We start from the raw sequence: 23,045 nt of genomic DNA, 5'->3' as shown, positions 1-23,045 counted from the left end.
TTTGAGTCTTCATGTACAAGAATTATGGAGCCAAATACCATGGTTTAGGGAGCCTTTTCCTTTACTTTATTTCTCTCCTTCTTGTCCTCAGGGTATTTACCTGCAGCCACTGCTGACTCACGCCAAGGGAAACGGAGTGGGGTCTGCTGAACTCAGCAGGGTGTGCGCTTTTTCCCACTCAGAATCCCTCAGTGGTCTTCAGAGGCGAGGTGTTTATCCTGGACAAGCCCCCAGTTGTGAAAAACGAGGTTCACATATTTTTCTTATAGAATTTAAAAGTTTAATAAAAAGACAATTAGGAGATAAAGTATACAGATATGGCCGGGTGTCTACATTCAGCCAAGAGATCATACCTACTAACAAAGGGTTGTCCCTTAAAAACAGAACCCTACTACATATCCATAAATTCTCATACATATTCAGACATTCTTCTTAGGATTTTTGGTGTTCTTCTGTTTAGTTTTCTCTTGCCCACTTCCCAATAGATTAATCTTCTTGGCGCCATTGAGATTTCCATTCCCTGATAACAGAAATGCAATAAATTCCTCCCCCAGAGCTCTGGTCACTGCTGTCTTCATCTGGATAAGATAGTTTACAAATGCAGGGGGGGTCTCTAGCTATCTTTTTCAGTCTTTGGGTTATATAAACAAAAGTAGTTTTTGTTTTAATACTATGCCATAGCTTAACATATATGTATTATACCACTATTTCTAAGTTTCATCAATAACAGAAATAAAGGAAACTATATTAATACAGCTAAATTTTCTAATCTTCTACATATAACATTCATTATAATATTTGCAAAAAGCCAATAATATGATATGCATTTATAACACCCAGGACAACAAGCAGCAGGTTTTTTAATGAAACCTGGTAGCCATAGTTATTCTGATAGTGAAGAGAGGGTACATTGGTATAAATGTCATTATTTGGGTCTGTTTATCAGTCCATGTATGTACTTGTGTAATGGTAATTATTAGTAGAAAAACTGAAAAAGTCTCCTTGCTATTTTCTAATGTAAAATGCATCAAAAACTTTATTTAAAAATAAGCCAGGTTATTTTTATTTTCTGATCATTTACATGAGGCCATTCTGAAGAAGGTGCAGGAAAACTGTTTCCACTGAATAGGAAATAATTAAAAAAGCTTTTAAGAAGTCATTGTCACATCATGTAAATCAGAAATTCATGAAGAAGCTGAATTCTTTTCACAACTTGTTTATTCATTTGCCCTTTTTTTTCCCTGCTTATAATTGAACCCCTCCTGAGTGTGTGTTTTTCCTCAAAACCTGAAATTAATTAGGATGCATTCAATTCACTTTGTCATTCTGTTATCTTTCAGTGTTCTGGGGGTTTTTTTGTGGTGTTTGTTTTTTTTTTTAACGTATAGAGGGGCAAACTTCTAAAATTTTAATTAATTTTATATCATTTTAATGCAGTATATGGATTAAAAAAACAACTGAATTTCTGAGGCTTTTTTTCCTTGATGCTTTTCTCTCCTGTTACATAAAAGGGTATGAAAGTAGTGTGTTATGCCACCTTCTGTCACATCAAAATGAAAACATGGTATTTTAGAATGATATGAAGAAATACTAGCTTGGAGAGATGTTGTGAGAATTCTCTCTATGTAATTTAACTTTCCTCCCTGGACCTGACATCACAAGCAGTAGTGTGAGTTGATACTAGATTTTTATCTGAAAATAGTTTATAATTAGGAAATGACCATTGGGATATTTGCAGTTTTGAGATCTTGACGATCTTCCTCTACTAATCCTCTTGGAGTCAATGTTGGTGCTTTCTTCCAATAATATTGTTTCTATAAAATTTTCTGCATTTGCACTGAACTATGAAAAGCTTGTTTAAATTGATCCTAAAGGAGGACTTCAATCAAAATATTGCATGTGTTGTACACACTAGATATTATCATGAAGGCCTTTAATTTACTACTGCAATGATGGAAGATTTTGTGGGCCTTGACAGATGAAAATATGATGATGCTTCCTTTGCCCTTATCTAAATTAAAAGCAGAGAACCAAAATGACACTGAGAAAATTGCAAAAATCTTTAGAATGAAGGCTTTTCCTGACCCAGGCAGTATGACTGATTTACAGTACAAAGTTTGAACTGTCAAAAGGAAGAAGCTGAAGAGATGATGCAACATAAAATTGAGATGTATTCAAAGTTATTCTGTACTTCAAAATAGAAGACCTAAATTTCTGCTCTCGGATGTGTTTATGTAGTGAAAAATGGTTCTGGCATTCTTCAGAATTTAATTATTAGAGAGTATAAAAATAAACACAAAAGCCAGGGAGGGGTGGTGTTATGTGGTGGTGGTGGTGAGTGGTTTTGTGTGACTTGTGGGATGGTCTGCTGTGGACTTTGTTTTGTTTTTACAAACTGTACTATTTAACCTTGAGAATGTTTTGAACCAAGCTTTCAAACAGTAAAAAAAGTGATTAAAAAGAATTTATATCCTAACAAATTATCATTTTGATTGTGTGACTAGTTTTTATTTTACTTTAACTTTCCCTTTGGATGATTACTGCCTTTTTAAAGATATGCTTAAAATTGAGTCTTATTGTGCATCAGCTCCATAAAAGCTTCTTGGTTGAATTCCTTTCATTGTTGGGGGCTATAGCAACAAATCTGTATTATTAAACCAATGTGAAATTATTGTTGTTTTCAAGCAATTTTCTTTGTTCACAGGTGTCAGCTGTGATGCATGTTTAAAAGGAAATTTTCGCGGTCGCAGATACAAGTGTTTAATTTGCTACGATTACGATTTGTGTGCAACTTGTTATGAGAGTGGTGCAACAACAACGAGGCATACAACTGACCATCCAATGCAGTGCATACTAACAAGAGTAGATTTTGGTAAGTAATAATTTAATTTATATTAAAGCTGTTTGCAGTAGTTAAAAACTTGCATTTTATTTCACTACTTGGGAACCTTTTCCCCTCCAAATAGCATGCTGAAAATCATAACAAATTCCTGTCTCCTGATAAAAATCTTATTCTGTCTTTGGTTCTAGCATATGAAATATGTTTTATTCTTTTGGGTTAAGTGTTTTGGCACACAGCAAATTATCAGACTATTAGACAGGTATCTGATAAAAAGGATTGCTCCTAAATTAACTTTCAGTTCAAAAGGTACAACAAAACTACATGCACCCACCCCTCCTCCCCTCAATATGTTGTACCAGAAAGTACCATGGTGAAGAAGAGAAATAATAGGGAGAGTTTAGGGAAAATGTTGGTTTGTAATTACATCAGGGGTTGTTAATGCAGCAAGGGTGGTAGTCTGCAGTGAATGTGGAAGACTAGTGGCAAGGGCTAGGAAGTAGTCCTCTAAATTACTGGTTTTCTTCCCTGAGTCATTTCTATCGCATCATATTTATAACACAAGTGTTATAATTCAAGAGATACTTTCATGGCAAATCTTTGCATTTAAAACATTGGATACTTATTTCTTCATATACCTGTTTTAAGCTTACAAGGTTAATGATTTAATAAAAACTGTTTGTAGTGATTCTTGATTCTTGATAGGCTGGAGAGTTCGGTGGAGAGAAACCTAATGAGGTTCAATAAGGACAAGTGTAGGTCCTGCACCTGGGGAGGAATAACCCCAAGGACCAGTACAGTTTGGGGGCTGACCTACTAAAGAGCAGCTCTGCAGAGAAGGACCTGGGAGTCTTGGTGGATGACAAGTTGGCCATGAGCCAGCAGTTTGCCCTGGAGCCAGGAGGGCAAATGGGATTCTGGGGTGCATTAGGAAGAGTGTGGGCAGCAGGTTGAAGGAGGTGATCCTGCTCCTCTACTCAGCCCTAGTGAGGCAACATCTGAAGTGCTGTGTCCAGTTCTGGGCTCCTCAGTACAAAAAAAGACAAAGAGCTACTGAAAACAGTCCAGCAGGGGTTACAAAGATGATTAGGGGTCTGGAGCATCTCTCTTATGAGGTGATACTGCAAGTGCTAGGCCTGGTTAGTCCGGAGAAAACTGAGAGGGGATCTCATTAATGCACATAAATATCTCAAAGGCAGTTGCCAAGAGGATGGTGCCAGACTGTTCAGTGGTGCTCAGCTACAGGACAAGAAGCAATGACCATAAACTAAAGCACAAGGAGTTCCACCTCTGTTGTCTTTTAAGCAAGGCAGACACCCTGGTTCAAGAACAGCACGGTGGCCATGCCCAGGCCATTCAGTCCATTTACAAACACAGGCATCAATGTGATGGATGGCAAAATGGCGTTTATTGCTGGAGAATTTGACCTTTTAGAACCTAGGTCCACTGTGTTACTCCCATCTGCTTTCATCACAGCTAGGTGCTATTGGCTAATTGCAAGGGTCATTACCATACTAAAGAGTAGGGGGGGTTACTATCTTTCCGTTACATCCCGATATCTTCCGAGCCGCCAGACCCTGCTTCTACATATTCCCCCCTCTTTATCTCTAATCAAATTTGCTAGAATATAAGGTGTATTAGTCTTAAAAAGTTCTAACGTTATTTTCTATATATCTATCTCTAAACATTTTGTCTAATTTATCTATATTATAAAAAGCTTTAAAAGTAGATATTATAAACTTGAGTAAAATATAGGGTACACTATACTTAACTAAAAGGCTAAAAACTTATAAAATAGACACCGCAGTTTTTCATTAACAAACATAAGGCACATGTGGTGACCAAGTGTATTTTTAAAGCATCTGTTGCCTTTGTACAAACAGGATGTTGACTTTTTCTAGTTGGCTCTTAACAAAAGATACAAGCTTATTTAAAACACACGGTTTTTCAATTATCTGCAAGTCTTCATTAATTGTCATTTGTAGCTGAGACAGTCTCTGTTGTTGGGTCACGATGGCAGAGACACCTGTGGCAGCACCAGTTGCTCCCAGGGTAAGCAACATCGCTATGGTTATACCTGTCACCAGTTCTCTTTTCTGAAGTCAGGTGGGTCTCTTCGCTTGCAGGCTCAACTCTTCATCCGGGTGGTACAGGACCCTGGGAACAATCACAACTTGCACACAAAAATCGTTAGAAATACTGAAGTTATAAACTGATAGGCATAGGGTAATCATTGTCCCATCTGTGCTTATCAGCTCTTGCAGGCTGGAGCCTTGCAGTTTAGGATTTATTGGTGAGTAAACTCTCTGTCTCCCCTCTGTCACCTGGACTGGGAATGCTAGCGCAGCTGAAGGGACCCAGCTGGCATATGCAGTTTTTATCTGTCCCCAGTCTGTGAGAGCAGTATCTTCTCTCAGTTCTTTTTTAATGTGGAGGGGGGTATTCTTGTTTATCTTTGTTGCTTCCTCTTCTAAGGACTCAGTCTCCGACCGTTTGTCTTCGCTAGTATCTCGATCGGAGTCGGAACTTGACTGGCTGGCCATTTCCTGTTTCCCGTGCCTTTTTGTTGGGCTCCGGCCCCACCTACAACCCCTGTGGGCGGGCCGTTCTCTCCCTCCTGACTCTCCCCGCCCTTCAGTCCACCCTCCACTCCGCCTTTCACCCCACCTTTCACTCCGCCCTTCACTCCACCTTTCACTCCACCCTTCTCTTACATTCCTTCTCCCTCTGTACACTTCCCCCGCATCTTATCTCTTTCACTTCAGTTTCTCTTTCTTCCTCACATTCCTTATCTTTCTCACCCCCCCGACTATGTTCACCCATTATTGCCAGTGCTTGTTCTTTGTTCTCACTAAGGATATTCCTTTCCTGCTCTATGTCTTTTTGCTCAGCGCCATTTTGGGGTACATCTTGGGGCGGTGGTTCCCCCCGGGCTTTTCCCACGGCACCCCTGGCTTTTTCTGTTAACTTTCTCCAAAAATCTTCTGCTCTCTGTTGTCTCTCTGAGAGCAGATAAGGATTCAGGGATTGAGGGGATGTATCGCACTCTTGGGCCCCTTTTGGCTCAGCTGAGCCGCTCTCATCTGGAGACTGTGAAGTCTGGGTGGCCGCTCCAACCCCCAGTTTCGGGGTGGCCAACAGACAGTTTCTTGCCGCCCTCCAGGTCTCTTCGGCACGGGTTTTAGTACATCTGTCCCACACCTTAGGGTGGATAATGTTTACTAGCTGATTTATGACCCCAATACAAAAGCCTTGCAATAGCAAGAGTAAAAGAATTAGGTTTACAATCTAATTGAAATCCGACCTTTATCAGGACTTCCATCTTCCTTCTGGTCTCAGGGACGTCTCCCTCGCCAGGACTAGTCCAGCTATCCTGACCGCTGCTCCCGTTTTCCAGGTAATCCTCGCTTTCTGGGTTTGAATCCCGCTTTTCAAATTTGGCTTCCTGGGTTTCGGCACCAAATGTCTTTTAAGCAAGGCAGACACCCTGGTTCAAGAACAGCACGGTGGCCATGCCCAGGCCACTCGGTCCATTTGCAAACACAGGCATCAATGTGATGGATGGCAAAATGGCGTTTATTGCTGGAGAATTTGACCTTTTAGAACCTAGGTCCACTGTGTTACTCCCATCTGCTTTCATCACAGCTAGGTGCTATTGGCTAATTGCAAGGGTCATTACCATACTAAAGAGTAGGGGGGGTTACTATCTTTCCGTTACATCCCGATATCTTCCGAGCTGCCAGGCCCTGCTTCTACACACCTCAACATGAGGAAGAACTTCTTTCCATTGAGGGTGGCAGAGCACTGGAACAGGCTGCCCAGGGAGGGCATGGTGTCTCCCTCTCTGGAGACATTCAAAACCCGCCCACATGTGTTCCTGTGTAACCTGCTCTAGATGATTCTGCCTTGGCAGGTTTGGACTAGATGATCTCCAGAGGTCCCTTCAAAACCTAACAATTCTGTGATTGTAGTGTAGATATTGTTGAAGTTTTTAATTATTTTTAGTAATTTTTTTAGCTTTTTGATTTAAAAAAAAATATTGGATATACACATTATGCTATTTCCTATATGCATTTAAAGCTCAAAACAGCTGAATATACCAATATATAGCTTCTTTCTTAGAGCTCTCTGAGCAGAGAAGTATCTCATTCATATATAATTGTCCAGTAGCTGCTTGCCCTTAGCCTGCCTTGTAATGACTTTGAAATCTGTACTCTGAGAATCCAGAGTTTGGAAAGACAAATTTAAATATACAAATCTAGTTTTGAAAATCATATAATTGAAGTTTCTAGATATTTCTTCTTAAACTTTTCTGCTTATTTACAAGGTAAAAATATTTGTGTAACAGTATATATTAATTCAATGTTGTGGTCACTATTTGAGATATATGGTTTAAACTTATTTGTTCCCTGAAGACAGTTATTCTTGTATATTACACATAGGGTTAAATGACAGCATCATCATAAACATTAAATATATATAATTCATAGGGAAAAGAGGACTGATATATGCTTGCTTATGGAGCTATAAATTAACATTCAATGTTGACTTTTAAAAAGTTCCTCCAATCATCTTGTGAATGTTCTGTGCATCTAGAAAATATCTAAGAAACCACAGTATTTTTCTTTGAAAGTCTTTAAGTAAGCACACCTTTGGATTAGTGTGTTACTCATATCATTTTTAAAAATCCACGAGAGATACATGTGGACAAGTAGAGGCTTGTCTTTAACAGAGGGTGTTCCCCAAGCAACTGACCCCAGACCCACTGAGACAGCAAGGGGAAAAGCCTGCACCAGGCAACACAGGAGATTTAGGCAGGCAAAAATAATCAGTCCAGCTGACTGCAATGAACAAGCATATATATTTCTAGTAGGCAGGCACACAGCAGCAGCAGCATGGTGGCCACCTGGCAAAAAGCAGTGTCCTCTGCTTCTCCTGAGCTTCTAGCATCTGGAAAAACCAATGGAGCCATATAGACAGAGCTCCTATTCAAGGATGCAACCACCCAGGTTTCTGGCTGTGGGATGTCTGAACGGATATTCCTAGAGATGGAAAGTGATTGCAAGCAAGACTGTGGGAGCTGTGACCAAATTGATGAACTGCTCTGCTTGATGGCTAAACTTCAGGAGGGGGTGAGCAGCAGACAGGAGTATTTTGAGAGTCTAAGAGGGGAGATTCATCAATGGAGCTGTACTCTGCCATCTATGATGTATAGTAACCAACTCAATATGGCCATTATGGAAGCAGTTCCAGGATCCTTCTGCCAGAGGAAAGGCAGTATCACAAGGGATAAGGAAAGGTAGAAGAAAGTTACAGCATGGAGCAGTAAGAGAAAGTAACCTCCTTACCTCCTATAATTTCTAACATCCCCTGCCTCTCTGTCACCACTGTCTGCCCCGCAGCAGCCAGGGAGACAGGGGAGATAGATTAGCTTGTCAAAGAAGAACCTGAAAGTGAACTCTTTCCCTTGCTGAGATGGCGGTTACAGCTTTATTTCTTGGGATCCTTCGGAGTGAAGTAGCAGGAGGGAAAGAGGAAGCGGTATCGATAAGCACTCCTTTTTGAAGACAGGGGGAAAGGGGAGGAGGGAATTCACACAACCAATAAGGGGAACTGGGGAGAACAAGATAAGGGAAAGAAACTTACAATTCTACATTTTCGGGGGTACATTCTTTGGGTCATACCATTTTTCCTAACTGCATTACAATATCTCACCCTTTCTTATTATATAAAAATTTTTGAAGGGTTATGAGATTATCTTGATACCGGTCACAAGTTTGTCCACCACTCGTGATTGACAGGCCAGTTAAGTTGCTTCCTGTCCGCTAGCTCTATGTGGTTGATCTCTGAGGTAGTAGAGACTAATTTTTTGAGAGCTTTTAAAACTAAACAATGGACAATCCCGAAGGCTAGCACAATTAGAAACAGAACAACAAAAAACAACAAGATTGTTTTGATTATCAAGCTCCACTATCCTGTGAGTCCCCAGCCTTTGAACAGCTCACTAAACCAGTCCTCAGCTTCTTGCTTCACTTGTCTGATCAAGTTCTTCATCTCTCGGAGGGCTCCGTGGACGTTGGGAGCTTTTGAGGACAGGTTTAGGCAGCAAAGTCCTTCAAATTCCTGTCATTTTTGTCCATGCAGCAGCAGAAGAAAATCTATGGCAACCCAGTTTAGGAGTGTGGTCTGTCTGGTAATCTCTTCATCTTCAAGGAGAGAGCTGAGGGCGACTGATGTTAAGTTGGCCTGTTTAATCACCCAGCACTCGAGCTGTCCTAATTCATCTAGTGCCTTGGCAGCTGCAACCCATGGAAGAAATATGGATGCAGCAACCCTTTTTGATTTCGCCCAATGAAATATATCCAAATTGCAATTTGAGTCTAAAATATCAGTGCTTCTTTTTTGGATTTCATGAGTCGAATTGTCTTTCCTAGTCCATCTAATAATTTGGGTTTGGTTGGGTGCAAACAGGGACAGCCTCCCAAAAGTGCAAGGCCCTCCTCAAAGGCAAGATGGGACTCCTGCCCATGCTTTATCTCCACATATTAGAAATATACCTTTAGGGAGGATTCTTGGATGTGAATGGTGAGGATCGTCCGCTAAGACCTGGCTTAGCTTACCACACGATTGTTTTGCTTTGTATTCTTTTCGATACTGGATTATGTGATTGTATAGTTTTGTGTCTGGCAGTGAATGTAAATGAAGTGAACACAAAAGGGTGCAGGGGAAGAGCCTAATAGCTCTAATTCTTGGGGCTCTTTATTAGCTCTGGGCAGTACTGGTAACCACTTTTCTATAGGATTTTTCACTGCCACAGCTCGCCGCTTACGATTTTTATGTGATTGGTCACTGTGTTTTAGGCATTGTATTAAACTTGGGATCACTAAAGCTGTCTGTAAAATCTTCAGCCTGCAGGGGAATTCCTACCAGACAGGTAGACATAGGGTCTTTTGCTGCTGCAGTGGACAGGCAGATATTGTCTTGTTGAAGTGTGTGTGCCAGGGTCACCCAGATGTTCTGTCGTGGCTGAGGGACGATTCAGGCAGTGGTCAGGCTGCTCAGAGCGAGCAGGAGGATAGCTGAAGTAAGGCTCATCATGGGTTTGAGTGTGAGGTAGGTTTTTTCTAAAAGAAAAGAAACAAACATTTTTAAAGCATATTCTCAGTCAATGTATGCAGGTCAGAGAGTAACCAGAGGTTAGGAAGGTTTCTTGTTTTTCCCGGAGGCATCTTCTTTTGGAAGCGATTGCCACTTGTCTGTCTTCTTCTGCTGGGGCTGGGTTTTTGGGAACAAAAGGCTTTACCCATTTTTGAGGAATCCATCAGGGGCCTGTAGGGGTGGATGCACACGCGTAATCACGGCCCCAGGTGACAAGTTCATAGGGGCCCTTGGTTTGCCAAGTTTCAGGGTCCCTGATTAAAACTGGTGGACGGTGTGATAACTTAAACTGATCACCACTGTTAAAATGCCGAGTCACAGGAGGATTCATGTTTTCAAATGAACAGTTCAGGAAATTGATGATAAACATAGCTTTGCAAAGCTTTTGTTGTGGAGACATCCACACTGTTCCACTACTTTGCCTGGCTAGGACTTGTTTGAGTGTCTGGTGTGTACGCTCGATCACAGCTTGACCTGTGGGGGAGTGGGGGATGCCAGTTTTATGTTCCACTCCCCACTGCTGGACAAATTCCAGGAACTCCTTGGATTTATACACTGGGCCATTATCCGTTTTAATTTCCCTAGGGATCCCCAGCACTGAAAAGGCCTGTACTAAGTGTTATTTGGCATGTACAGATTTTTCTCCTGCATGAGCAGAGGCATACACTGCTCCTGAGTATGTATCAATGCTCACATGCACATACTTAAGGCGACCAAAACTGGGAATGTGAGTGATATCTGTTTGCCACACCTCACAGCTTCCAAGGCCTCAGGGATTAACCCCGACGCCTAATGATGGCAAAGCCTGGAGCTGGCAATTGGGACAAGTGGCCACAATGGCTTTAGCCTGACCCCGTGTCAGCTGGAACTGACGAATCAGTCCTGGCACATTTTGATGGTATTGCTGGTGACATATCTTTGCCTGTTGAAACACATCTGGGAGACGTACCTTTTCAGCTGGGGCAGCAAGGGAATCAGCTTTCCGGTTTCCCTCAGAGATTTCACCTGGCAAATCGGAATGCGATCTTACATGCATCACATAGAAAGGATGTTGTCTATTTGAAATCAAATAAATCAGTTTTGAGAGCAATCTAAAGAGATGTTCGTTCTCAATGTCCTTGAGAACTGCCTGTTCCACTCTGGACACCACTCCTGCTACGTAGGCTGACTCAGTAACTAAATTAATTGATTCTGAAAACTTCTCAAAGGCTCTCATGACCGCAGCCAGTTCAGCTATCTGGGGTGATCCTCCTACAAACTCAACATCAGCTTCCCAAAGCTGAGTCTGTGGATTTCTCCAAGTCATCACTGACTTGTGAGAGGTTCCAGATGCATCAGTGAACACTGTAAGAGCTTTGAGTGGCCTTCGGCTCCTTTTCTCACAAGGAATGAGGTGGAATTCCTCATGAAACAATTTGTGTGATGGTGCATGGACCGATATTTGCCCACTATAGCTGTGCAGAGCAAACTGGAGGTTAGCATTGCTCTGCAGCAGGTGCTCAAACATCTCTTTGGTCACTTTCTCAGGGGAGTGTTTGCCTTCTCCAGAGAGTCAGACTGGAAGGTGAATACACATAAGGTCACAACCTGCCAGTTCCCACAGCCTTACCCTGGCTTTTCAATCAGCTGAGACATCAGCTCTTGTGGCTTGGTGCTAGTTTTGGGTCGTTGATGGGAGAGGAAGACCCATTCTATTATTAAGAGTGGATCTCTCTGGCCCTCGGCCCACTGGAATATCAACCCATGTAAGTGTGGTAATTTCCCCAGGACAATAAATTTGAAAGGCAGCTCCGGTTTAAAACCATGTGCTTCTCTTTCTGTCAAGGCACTTTGTGCTTTTTCAATTGCATTTTTTGCTTCTGGAGTCAGCTCCCTGGGAGACAGCAACTCTCTCTCCCCTTTCAATAAATTGAGCAGGGGACTCAGGTCTTCATTAGTGAGACCTAGCCAAGGTCAGACCCAGTTTAGTGACCTGCATAGGGAATGGAGATCTGCTAGAGTTTTAGGATTGCTAATGATTTCCAATTTCTGTGGAACAACAGTCCGTTTAGTGATCTCCAGGCCTAGGTATTTCCAAGGTGGCATCATTTGAATTTTGTCTTCCTGCAATTGGAATCCAGCAGAGGTTAAAACTTTAACCACTAGATCAAGGGTGTCTTCCAGCATGTTGTTATTGGGACAGCACACTAACACGTCATCCATGTAGTGCAAAATGATGGCATCTCTTTTTTCAGCACGCACTGGGGATAGCAATAACCCCACATACCAATGGCAGATGAAAGGGCTTGCTTTCATCCCCTGAGGTAGTACTGTCCAGTGGTACCGTTTTATTGGGGCTTCTCGGGTAATTGTGGGAATGGAAAAGGCAAACCATGGTGCATCCTCTGGGTGCAGGGGAATTTGGAAAAAACAGTCTTTAATATCTGGCACTGCTAATAGCCAATTTTGTGGTAACATAGTCGGGGATGGCATACTTTGTTGAAGAGACCCCATGTCCTCTATTTTTTTGTTTATTTCTCTCAAATCCTGAAGGAGGCACCACTTATCCTTCCCTGGCTTTTTTATTACAAATACTGGGGAGTTCCAAGGGCTGTTTGTTTCTACTATGTGTCCCTTGGCCAATTCTTCTTCCACCAATTTTTCTAACACTCCGAGTTTCTGTCTGCTGAGAGGCCACTGGTTCACCCAAATTGGATTATTATCTAGCCAAGATAGCTTTTGGATAGGACGCTCTACAGTGGCCTCTTCTAAAAATCCTGGGGTGTCTAAGGAATTGTTGATTTCACTCCCTCCTGGGATATGGTGTCTTTTCCCCACAGAGGGCACTTGTAATCAGTGACAAAAGGACGGACATTAGCTAATCTACCCTCTGGGCCTTCAATCTGGACAATAGATTTAGAGATTTTTGCCAGTTTCACCCCTCCAATACCCTGTATTTTGCCTGCCACAGGTTGCAGTTCCCAATGTGAGGGCCACACTTTTTCAGGTATGTAGTCACATCTGCCCCAGTATCAATCAACCCTTCTACATGGAGATGTTCTGATTTATGTGTTAGGTTACACCCCATAATGGGTTTGTCTTCCCCCACCACTTCTGCCCAGTATACCCCTGGTGCTTTTTCATCTACTGGGACTTCTGTTGGAACAGGGATTACCTGGGCTATTACCTGCCCTTTTAGCTACCTAGAAGGGTGGTTGAGAACACCTAGCCAAGAGAGTGAGGTGTGTTAGGTCTCCCTTAATTGTCATGGGAGCCACCTCAATCTCTATTGGTGTGTGTACTGTGTCTCCAATAACAAAATACCTACTATCCAGTCCAGCCAGGTCTTGTGAATTATCCTGCAAGTCCACTCCGACGACAGTCCAACTATTAGATCTGAAACAAAAAGCATTAGCAGCTACAAGTCTGAATAGCTTTTGCAGTTGCCAGATCTTATTAGGCAAGCGTTCCCCACAGTTATGTTTCTGCAGTCTCTCACCCCGCCCCCTTTCCTCCCCTTTTCCCATTAAAATAGAGTCTTTTTCCTGTTTCAGGTCTGTCATATTTATGTTCTCACGCCTGACAGCATGGCGCTTTAAATTCAGTTTTTTTGTTGATTTGCTATAGCTTCTTTCTGGTGTTTCCCTTGTTGCTGGGTTTGAGGACAGTTCCTTGCGAAATGTCCTGGCTTCTTGCACTGGAAGCAGATGATGTGCTGCAGCTGTTCTGGTGACATCTGTGGCTTGTTCATCCCTGGTGTTACAGCTGCTACATTCCTTGGGTTGAATGGTCCTGGTTTCTTGTCATGTGCACTGTACAAATCTGCTTTCTTGGCACACGCTTGAATCATATCTGCTATGGTGGGTGGAGGATAGATGGGCAGATTTAAGATCACTTTGCGGCAGGCCTCGTTGGCATTTCTTTGTGCCATTTCTTTAGTCAATTCTGCTTGTGCTGCTGGTTCTTGTACTTGCTGTTGTATCTGCAATCTGAAGTGGTCTACAAACTGCAAGAAACTCTCGGATGGGAGTTGATTAATATTAACATAACTAACTTGGGTTTCGAGTGTAGGTATTTTATTGTAAGCTTTTTCTGCTGCTTCACAGATTTTATCTAAAATAGGTTTTGTTAGCAGTTGAGCCTGATCTTCAGGCTTAACCCACCTCCCTTCCCCACAGAGGTGTTCAAAAGTAATCTCATTATTTTCTGCATCTTTTGCATCCTGTATGCTTTGCTTGAGTTCATCTAGGAGGTCTTTTAATGACCTTTTCCGTGAACTTTCCCAAAAATCAAATTCAGTTGGTGTTAGGACGTACCTGAAGAAATCTTTGATGTCAGCAGGAACTAACTCCTGAGATTTTAAAGTAGCTTTAATCATTCTTTTTAATATTTTTTTATTTTTGCCAAATTCACGTTGTATTTTACATATCTCTCTGATATCATGGTAAGAGAAAGGCTGATATTGTCTATTAGTTCTTTTTTTACCAGTAAATATTACAGGTGCAGCAGTAGGCATATCTTTATTTTCCCCAGAGCCTGTATCTCCAGGGTTTCCCTGCTCAGCCCCGCCCCCACCAGGCAATGGGGGCTCTGCCTCGCCCCCGGGTCGGTGAAGGGACTTTTCTGCACCCCCAGTGGGCCCAGGGGGCTTCACCTCACCCCTGGGCCAGTGGGGTGTCCCACCCACTGCCCCACAGGGGCTGGGCAAGAACACATCTCCCCCCCCTGGGGGGCAGGGTTAGGACACCCCTTTCCCCGCCCCCCCACGGGGGCAAGGGGCAGGGCCACCCCTCTCACTCTCCTCCTCGTGGGGACAGGAAGCAGGGGCATGGAGAGAAAGATTGCAATGTTTGGAGGTGGGTTTGCAAGATGATGTCATGCTTGAGCAGGGTGTAGTAGGAGGGAGGAAGTTGTAGGAGGGAGGGGAGGAGTTATGGGAAGAGTAAGGGAAATGGGCAGAGTGAGGTGGATAGAAAGAGTCATGGGAAGGGGGAGGGAGATACGAAGGGGGTTCGTCCACATGGGTATCTAGCACACGGCCAACTCCATTTCGGACTCCAGGCATGTGGAGGTATGGGGATTTAATGGTCGGAATATTGGGGTATAGGGAAGAGTCTCTGGTAGTTTTCTCAACACTATCAGAGCTGGAGGGCTGAATGAGACACATGGATCCAGAAATGGCATTATTACAGTGCATTTCTTGAGTTTCTGGATTTTTTCCATGTATCTTTTTCAGCACAGGAGCAGAAGGTATGGGTAAAGAGGTATGAGATACTGATGGAAGCTGCAATGGCTGGTTTTTTTATGTCTTTTTCTCTGTTGATCAATTATTTTCAAATTATAAGAAAAACTAGGAGATATTTTGAAGCATTTTTGTCTCCATCTTCTATTTTTAGAGTTAGAATGTTGCCAATTTGATCCCATGCAGAGATAGAATTTACTTCTGACAAATCAAGCTGTGGAATGTTATGAGATAACCGCGATGTGAAACATTTTAACTTTTTTCTAGAGATCTTAACGTTAATAGTACTTAAAAATTCTTGCAATTTGGATTCGAAATTTGGTTGGGGTGTAGATATTGTAGATCTCATTCTTGTTATTAAAATTGTGTTTTCACAACTTGTTTTTATCTTGTTTTACTGTAAAAGCAACAAAGCGGTTCAGAGGCAGGCATTTTTTTTCTCTCAGCTTGCCACCCCCCCTCCACACACTGGGTTGAGATAAGCTGTACCACGGCTGTTGCTGCCCGCGCCGTGTGGCTGCCCCGAGAAACATATTATGACCGGCTCCGCGTGGAACCCGCAGTTCAGTCCCCACGCCACGCGGGGGAGGGCTCCCACGCCGCGGCCACAGGTCACACCGTCCGGGGTGGCCCGGCTGCCGCGGCTGGTCGCCTGTGCAGCCGCCAGCCCGCGCGGCCCGCCTGCCCCACCGCTCTGCCACGTGGCCTGCCCCGCCACCCGTGGGGACACATCACCGCCGCCGCCTCGGGCCCGCGCTCAGCTGATCCTGGCTCGGCTCGTGCACGCTGCGCGGGCCGTGCCTAGGACTGCTCCGCCCTGCTTTCACGTTCCCTGCCGCGCCGGCCGGTCTGACTCACCACTCTTACGTTGCCGAGCAGTAGAAACTTCTTTGTGAATTGACCTTCTCTGGGCGTGAGAAAGCTACCAATTCGTTCCTTGTAAACTATATTTTAGCTTTTCAAGGTAGCTGACGTGCCCAGGCTTGCGAAACACACACGTGTGTTTCCAGACGGTTTTTTTGGGGGTCTAGCCCACCCAGGGACGTCACCTGCTATAATTTCTAACATCCCCTGCCTCTCTGCCACCACTGTCCGCCCCGCAGCAGCCAGGGAGACAGGGGAGATAGATTAGCTTGTCAAAGAAGAACCTAAAAACGAGCTCTTTCCCTTGCTGAGATGGCGGTTACAGCTTTATTTCTTGGGATCCTTCGGAGTGAAGTAGCAGGAGGGAAAGAGGAAGAGGTATCGATAAGCACTCCTTTTTGAAGACGGGGGAAGGGGTGAAGGGAATTCACACAACCAATAAGGGGAACTGGGGAGAACAAGATAAGGGAAAGAAACTTACAATTCTACATTTTCGGGGGTACATTCTTTGGGTCATACCATTTTTCCTAACTGCATTACAACACTTACCCTCTAAGTTACTCTCTCACATACCTTTATAGAACATCTACAAAGCCATGAGTATGGTAAATGAAGCTCATAATGAGAAAGAGCAGGAACTTGTGCAAGCAGTTTTGTCAAGGTCAGAGAGACCAAGCCCTCGCAACAAAACCTGTATTAAGACCAGCGCCAAGAAGAAACAACATTGAGTTATGGTCATTCATTCCTTCCTGTGTGGAGCAGAAGCACCTGTTCTCAGACCAGACCCTCTTTCTGGGGAGCCTTGCTGCCTCCCTGGGGCCTGAATTAGGGATGTTGCCAGAGGATTGAAGAACCTAATTCAACCTTCAGACTACTATCCATTCCTGCTCTTTCAACAATGTACAATGTCACAAAAAAAAAAAAAAGGTCAATCAAAAGAGACTTTAGAACCCAGGGAAGAATCCTAAAAAGTTCAGGAGCACAGGTAGTGTTTTCCTCAATCCTTCTAGTAATGGAAGGAGACTTTGGAAGAATCAGGCAAGCCCAGGATATCAATACCTGGCTCCAGGACTGGTGCCTGTACCAAAACTTTGGGGTTTTAAACCACTGAAGACAATGTATGCTGGGGCCTGATGGGATCCACCTGTCCTGGATGGGACAAATGGGTCTTTGGGCTTAAGCTGGTGGGACTAATCAGGACAACTTCCAACTAGAATCAGTGTGGGAAGGAGATACCTGGTGCAGTCCTGTTGGTAAGCCAAATATGGGCATAAAAAGGCTGAGAGTCTGTGGGTAAAAATCAAGAACCAGGCCAAAAAAGGACACCTGGTGGTGGGGGTCTAGTAGAGGCCAACTGATCAGGAAAATCCATTCAACAAAGCCTTCTTATTTCCGCTACAAGAAGCATCACGCTCGCAAGTTCTCATACTGATGGGGGATTTCACATTTCAACCACCAGGACTGGGAAAGCAATACAGATGGCTGTAAGCAATCCAGGAGACTCCTGGGGTGTGTAGAGGACAACTTCCTGGTCCAGGTATTAGACAAATATCCTGGTTTAGGGAAAATTTGGGAGAAAACCTCCAAATGGGGTCCCTCTAGAAAACAAATTCAAGCGGCCCCTCCCCCAACTGGTTTGGGAAAAGATTTTCTTAGAGAAAAGTGGAAAAAAACTGTTTATTTAACAGAAATTGAATAATATTAAACAATGAAACCTCTTGCTGTTCAATGAGATGGCACATCCAAAAAAGTCCTTGTCGTGGGGTGTAGCTCGGCTCACTCAGGTTCTTATCAGACCCTCCAGCGCTGGAAAGTGCTGAGGCCCAGGCTTCACTGGACCACAGGCATGAGTTCCCGGTGTTTGTCTGGGTTTTCAGGCCAGAGCAGGTTTTGAATAGATCGAAGGAAAAAGGGAAAAAAACAGTCTGGGGAACTTCCCTGCCTCAGCTAGCTAAAAAACTAACAGCAAAGGAGAGCTCTGTCCCACTGTCTGTCCTTGCCACAGACAACACAGTCCAGGAGCAGGATGCGGGGGAATGAGGGCTCTTTCTGAACACAAACTGCAAGCTTCTTCTTTCCTCCCCTTTGCTCTCAGAGTCAGTCTTAAAGATGCAGAACTTAATATGTAACATAAACAAGGCAATTGGGAATACAAGCATCACAAAGTCACCCCATGACAGCAAACCAACCAGAGGTGAGGCATTACATGACCTGGTGCTCACCACTGCAGATGAGCCCATTAAAGAGGTTAAGACTGGAGTCAGCCTGGGCTGTAGTGGCCACACCCTGGTTGAGTTTGTGATCTCAAGAAGTGTGAGCCTGGCGAGGAGCAAAGTCAAGACCCTGACCTTTGCAAGAGAGAATTTCCAGCTGTTTAAGGAGTTGGCAAATGAGATAACTTGGGTAACTGTCCTTAAGGACAGAGGGGTTGACCAGAGCTCATAGCTCTTTAAGGCCACTTTACTTAAGAGTGCAATAACTCCTTATCCCAGTCTGTAGGAAATCAAGCAAGGAAGGCTGGATACTGGCATGGCTGAGCTAGGATCTCTTCCTCAACATGAGGATTTAAAAGGAAAGGCACAGCCAGTGGGAACAGGGACAGGTGACCTGGGGAGAGTCCAGGGACAGGGTTTGGATGAGTAGAAATGGGGTCAGGAAAACAGAGGCAAAGATAGAATGGAACTTAGCAAGAGATGTGAAGAAAAAGAAGAAGGGATTCTAAAAGTACATAGGTCATAAACAAATGCCAAGGAGAGTGCGCGCACCATCCCCCCACCCCCAGTAAATGAGAAGGGAGAACAGGTTGCAATTGATAGTTCTTCACTTCAGTCCTCACTTGCAGTCAGATTTCTCCTGTCTCTCAAGGCCCTGAACCTCTAGGTGGGGGTTGGAGTAGCAAAGGCCCTCCCACTATAAGCAAAGAGCAGGTTTGAGACCACTTGATGAAGCTGAATAGCCACAAGTTCACGGGGCCTGATGAGATGCATCGCAGGATCATGAAGGAACTGGGTGATGTTCTTGCCAAGCCACTCTCCATCATTTTTGAAAAGTCATGGCAGTCAGGCAAAGTCCCCGGTGACTAGAAAAAGGGAACCATCACTCCTATTTTTAAAGAGGTGAGAAAGGAAGATCCGGGGAGCTGCAGACTTGTGAGTCTCACCTCTGTGTGTGCTTGGGAAGATCATGGAGCAGGTCCTCATGGAAGCAATGTTAAGGCACATGCAAGGCAAGGAGGGGATCTAAGACCACCAGCATGGCTTCACTAAGGACAAATCGTACCTGACCAATCTGGTGACCCTCTATGATGGAGAGACTGCAATGGTCAACAAGGGAAGACCAAACAATGTCATCTACCCAGAATTCTGTAAGGCCTTTGGCATGGTCCTACACGACATCCTTATTTCCCAATTGTCGATACAGGAATTTGAAGGGCAAACTACTTGGTGAATAAGGAATTGGCTGGATGGACGCAGCCAGAGAGTTGTGGTCAATGGCTCTATGTCTAGGTGGAGGCTGGTGACAAGTGGTGTCCCTTAGGACTCTGTCTTGGGACCAGGGCTCCTCAAGATCTTCATCAATGACACAGACAGTGAGATCAAGTGCACCCTCAGCAAGTTTGCAGATGACACGAAGCTGAGCGGTGCAGTTGACACAACAGAAGGATGGGATGCCATCCAGGGAGACCTGGACATGAGCCAACAGTGTGCACTCATAGCCCAGAAGGCCAACAGCATCCTGGGCTGCATCAAGAGAGGTGTGGCCAGCAGGTTGAAGGATGGGATTCTCTCTCTCTACTCTGCCCTCATGAGACCCCACCTGGAGTACTGTGTCCAGGTCTAGGGTCCTCAGCAGAAGAAAGATGTGGACCTGTTATAGCAGGTCCAGAGGCCACAAAGATGATCTGAAGGCTGGAGCACATCTCCTATGAAGACAGGCTGAAAGTGCTGGGATTGTTCAGCACGGAGAAGAGAAGGCTCAGGGGAGATCTCATTGAGGCTTTCCAGTACTTGAAGGGGGCTTCTAAAAAAGAGAGAGTGCAACTTTTTACATGGATAGATAGTGATAGGACGAGGGGGAACAGTTTTAAACTGACAGAGGGAAGGTTTAGATTAGACGTTAGGAAGAAATTCTTTACTCAGAGGGTGGTGAGGCACTGGAATAGGTTGCCCAGAGAGGCTGTGGATGCCCCATCCCTGGAAATGTTCAAGGCCAGGTTGGATGGGGTCCTGAGTAATCTGATCTAGTGACTGACATCCCTGTCCATGGCAGGGGGGTTGGAACTAGATGATCTTTAAGGTCCCTTCCAACCCAAACCATTCTGTGATTCTGTGGTAATCTGTGCTTGAAACCTTGTTCAAGTTCTGGGTTGTGATGGGGCAACGAACCAAGTAGACTGATGTCAGAGATAGCTTGGAGATCTAGTGAAATTAGTGTGCAGTTATATGTCTGTAAGAATACTTGCCAGGATCTTCGGGGGGGTGGGCAGGGGGGCTGCAGAGGTGGCTTCTGTGACAAGACACCAGAAGCTGCCCCCATGTCAGACAGAGCCAATTCCAGCTGGCTCCAAGACAGACCTGCCACTGGCCAAAACTGAGCCAATCAGCAGTGCTGGTGGTGTCTCTGTGATAAAATATCTAAGAAAGGGTAAAAAGCACTGTGCAGCAGCTGTGACGGAAGAATGAGAAAAATGCAAGAGGAACAACCCTGCAGACACCAAGGTCAGTGAAGAAGCAGGGGGATGAGTTACTCCAGGCTCTGGAGCAGATATTCCCCTGCAGCCTGTGGTGGACCACATCAGAGCAGCCCTGCAGCCTGTGGAGGGCCAGGCACCAGAACAGGCTCATGGCAGGAACTGCAGCCTGAGGAGAAATAGCCTATGTAGGAGCAGGATTTTCTGGCAGGATCTATGGCCAATGGGTGACCCATGCTAGAGCTGTCTGTTCCTGAAGGACTGTACTCTGTGGCAAAGGACCCATGTTGGAGCAGTTTTGTGAAGGACTGAATCCTGTGTGAGGGACCCCCCCACTCTGGAGCAGGGGAAAAGTGTGAGGAAGAATTAGTGGCAAAGATGAAGTGTTTTGAACTGACTGCAACCCTTTATTCCCCATCTGCCTGCACTTCTTGTGGGGGAAGGAGGTACAAGAATCATGAGTGAAATTGAGCCTGGGAAGGGTGGAGGGGGAATGTGTTTTTAGTTTTGTCTTTGTTCTTTGCTATCTTACGCTATTTTTATTTGCAATAAATTAATTTTCCCCATGTAAGAGACTGTTTTGCCCCTGACATAATGGGTAAGCAATCTCCGTGTCTTTATCTTGACCCATGAGTTTTTCCATTTTATTTCCTCCCCATGTCCTGTTGAGGAGGGGGAGAGTGAGAGCACTTTGGTGGGCACTTGGTGGCCAGCCAAGGTCAACCCGCCACACCTGATCAATTATTTTAGTGCTTAGCAGCCTTGAAATGCTGTGAAATATATACTAATGAGAGGTTACTGGAGGAGCTTTAGTCATGGCCTTGAATTTTGAGAGACTTGGACCAGTATAGGGGACTCATATGAGACTGCTGGAAATTAATAAGAAGCACTAGTGACTTTTAGCTTCACCTGTGTTTGTGTTTATGAGCCTAGTTGTCTCACTTCTTCTGTAAGTCAATGCACAATCTAGTATTTCTGAATGAGGAAGGTGAAATTCTGAATGGTGACAGTATTGTTTTTCAGTTCCTAGAGTGATTCTGGGAAAAGATGCTTGTTAGACATAAGCTTTAAAATGCTGAATAGGCACAGACATTTGTATGCTGTCCTGACAAAGGGCGGAAAGCATTGTAATAGGTCTATTAAAGAACAGGGATGTGCATATCTAGTACTCTATAGAAATTATACTTTTTGACAGAACAGCAAAGAAGTTCAGAGCAGATTTCCCAGTTTTGGTGTTTCTGAAAAAGTATTGCTGGCAGCAAGCCACAGACTACATACTAAGCTGAGGATGCTTTATGATTTGTATTATGTGGAAACATATGGTTTTCTCACTGTTCCTGCCATTTTCAAGGAGTTAACTAGGCAAATAAGGTAATACCATTTCCCAGGAAAATCATATTAAGAACTTACATTACTTCTGTTTAAGTTCCTGTGGTGTAAGTTCATCTTGGGTGTTTATAAGGGTACAAGATCAAAGCCCTCCAGCTACCCTTTGCAAAAATGTGAGCTGCTTACATGAAGTTAAACTTTAAAATGCCAAATCTGAGGTCTGGATGGATTGACTACATTTTATCTTGAGGCTTTACTATTAGATGATTCATTTAGCCAGAGATTATCTCCCCATATTGTTAAACACTGGTTCAGCTATGGCGCCAATACCAACATATGAAATGCTGGTGTCACTGAGTAATTTTAAATTAAAATATTTAACATAGATTTGCTGTGAGAGCACAGTGCAACTACAGTGATTTTACCTGTAATACAAGCTCACCTATTGGAAAAAAAGGGATGGGGAGAAAAGTGATGGTTCACCAGCACCATCAGACTTAGTTTTCTAACATTCAGGAAGAGCCATGTTGTTTGCTAGTGTAAAAATCATGTAGTCTGTTTATTCTTTTGCAAGTTGAGTCATTGAACGGCTTTATAGTATTGGCATATATACTTTGTGAAGAAGGAAAATGTTTATTTTTATTAATTAATGAAATTGACAGTGATTACATGTATATATAAAGAAGTTGTATAAATAAAGTAATGAGCTATTCTGCTTGAAAATAGCCATTCCTAAAATGTCATCTTTTTCCAGATTTGTATTATGGTGGAGAAGCTTTCTCTGTAGAGCAGCCACAGTCCTTTACTTGTCCTTATTGTGGAAAGATGGGTTATACAGAAACATCTCTTCAGGAACATGTTGCTTCTGAACACGCAGAAACATCAACAGAGGTGGTAAGCTGCTTCAGCGTTGTTTTTAAATTACAGTGAAAGTATATGAAAAT

At 43.8% G+C, this 23,045-nt stretch overlaps 1 protein-coding gene across 2 annotated transcripts in view; it reads left to right on the top strand.

Annotated features, from left to right (window-relative positions):
* LOC148183294 (E3 ubiquitin-protein ligase KCMF1-like) overlaps window positions 1-23,045 on the top strand; it is a 146,037-nt gene that overhangs the window by 106,268 nt on the left and 16,724 nt on the right. For both annotated transcript variants that reach the window (XM_088061521.1, XM_088061520.1), the window contains exons 2-3: window positions 2,705-2,872; window positions 22,856-22,995. In XM_088061521.1, the coding sequence (XP_087917647.1) occupies window positions 2,705-2,872; window positions 22,856-22,995 (308 nt within the window). The remainder of the gene's footprint in view (window positions 1-2,704; window positions 2,873-22,855; window positions 22,996-23,045) is intronic.

The sequence above is a fragment of the Pseudopodoces humilis genome, chromosome 12 (assembly GCF_049639895.1).
Source record: "Pseudopodoces humilis isolate 2021_Gansu_Grassland_sample_001 chromosome 12, ASM4963989v1, whole genome shotgun sequence".
NCBI lineage: Eukaryota > Metazoa > Chordata > Aves > Passeriformes > Paridae > Pseudopodoces > Pseudopodoces humilis.
Note: the sequence above shows the minus strand (reverse complement) of the source record. Positions and strands in the feature narration are given on the sequence as shown.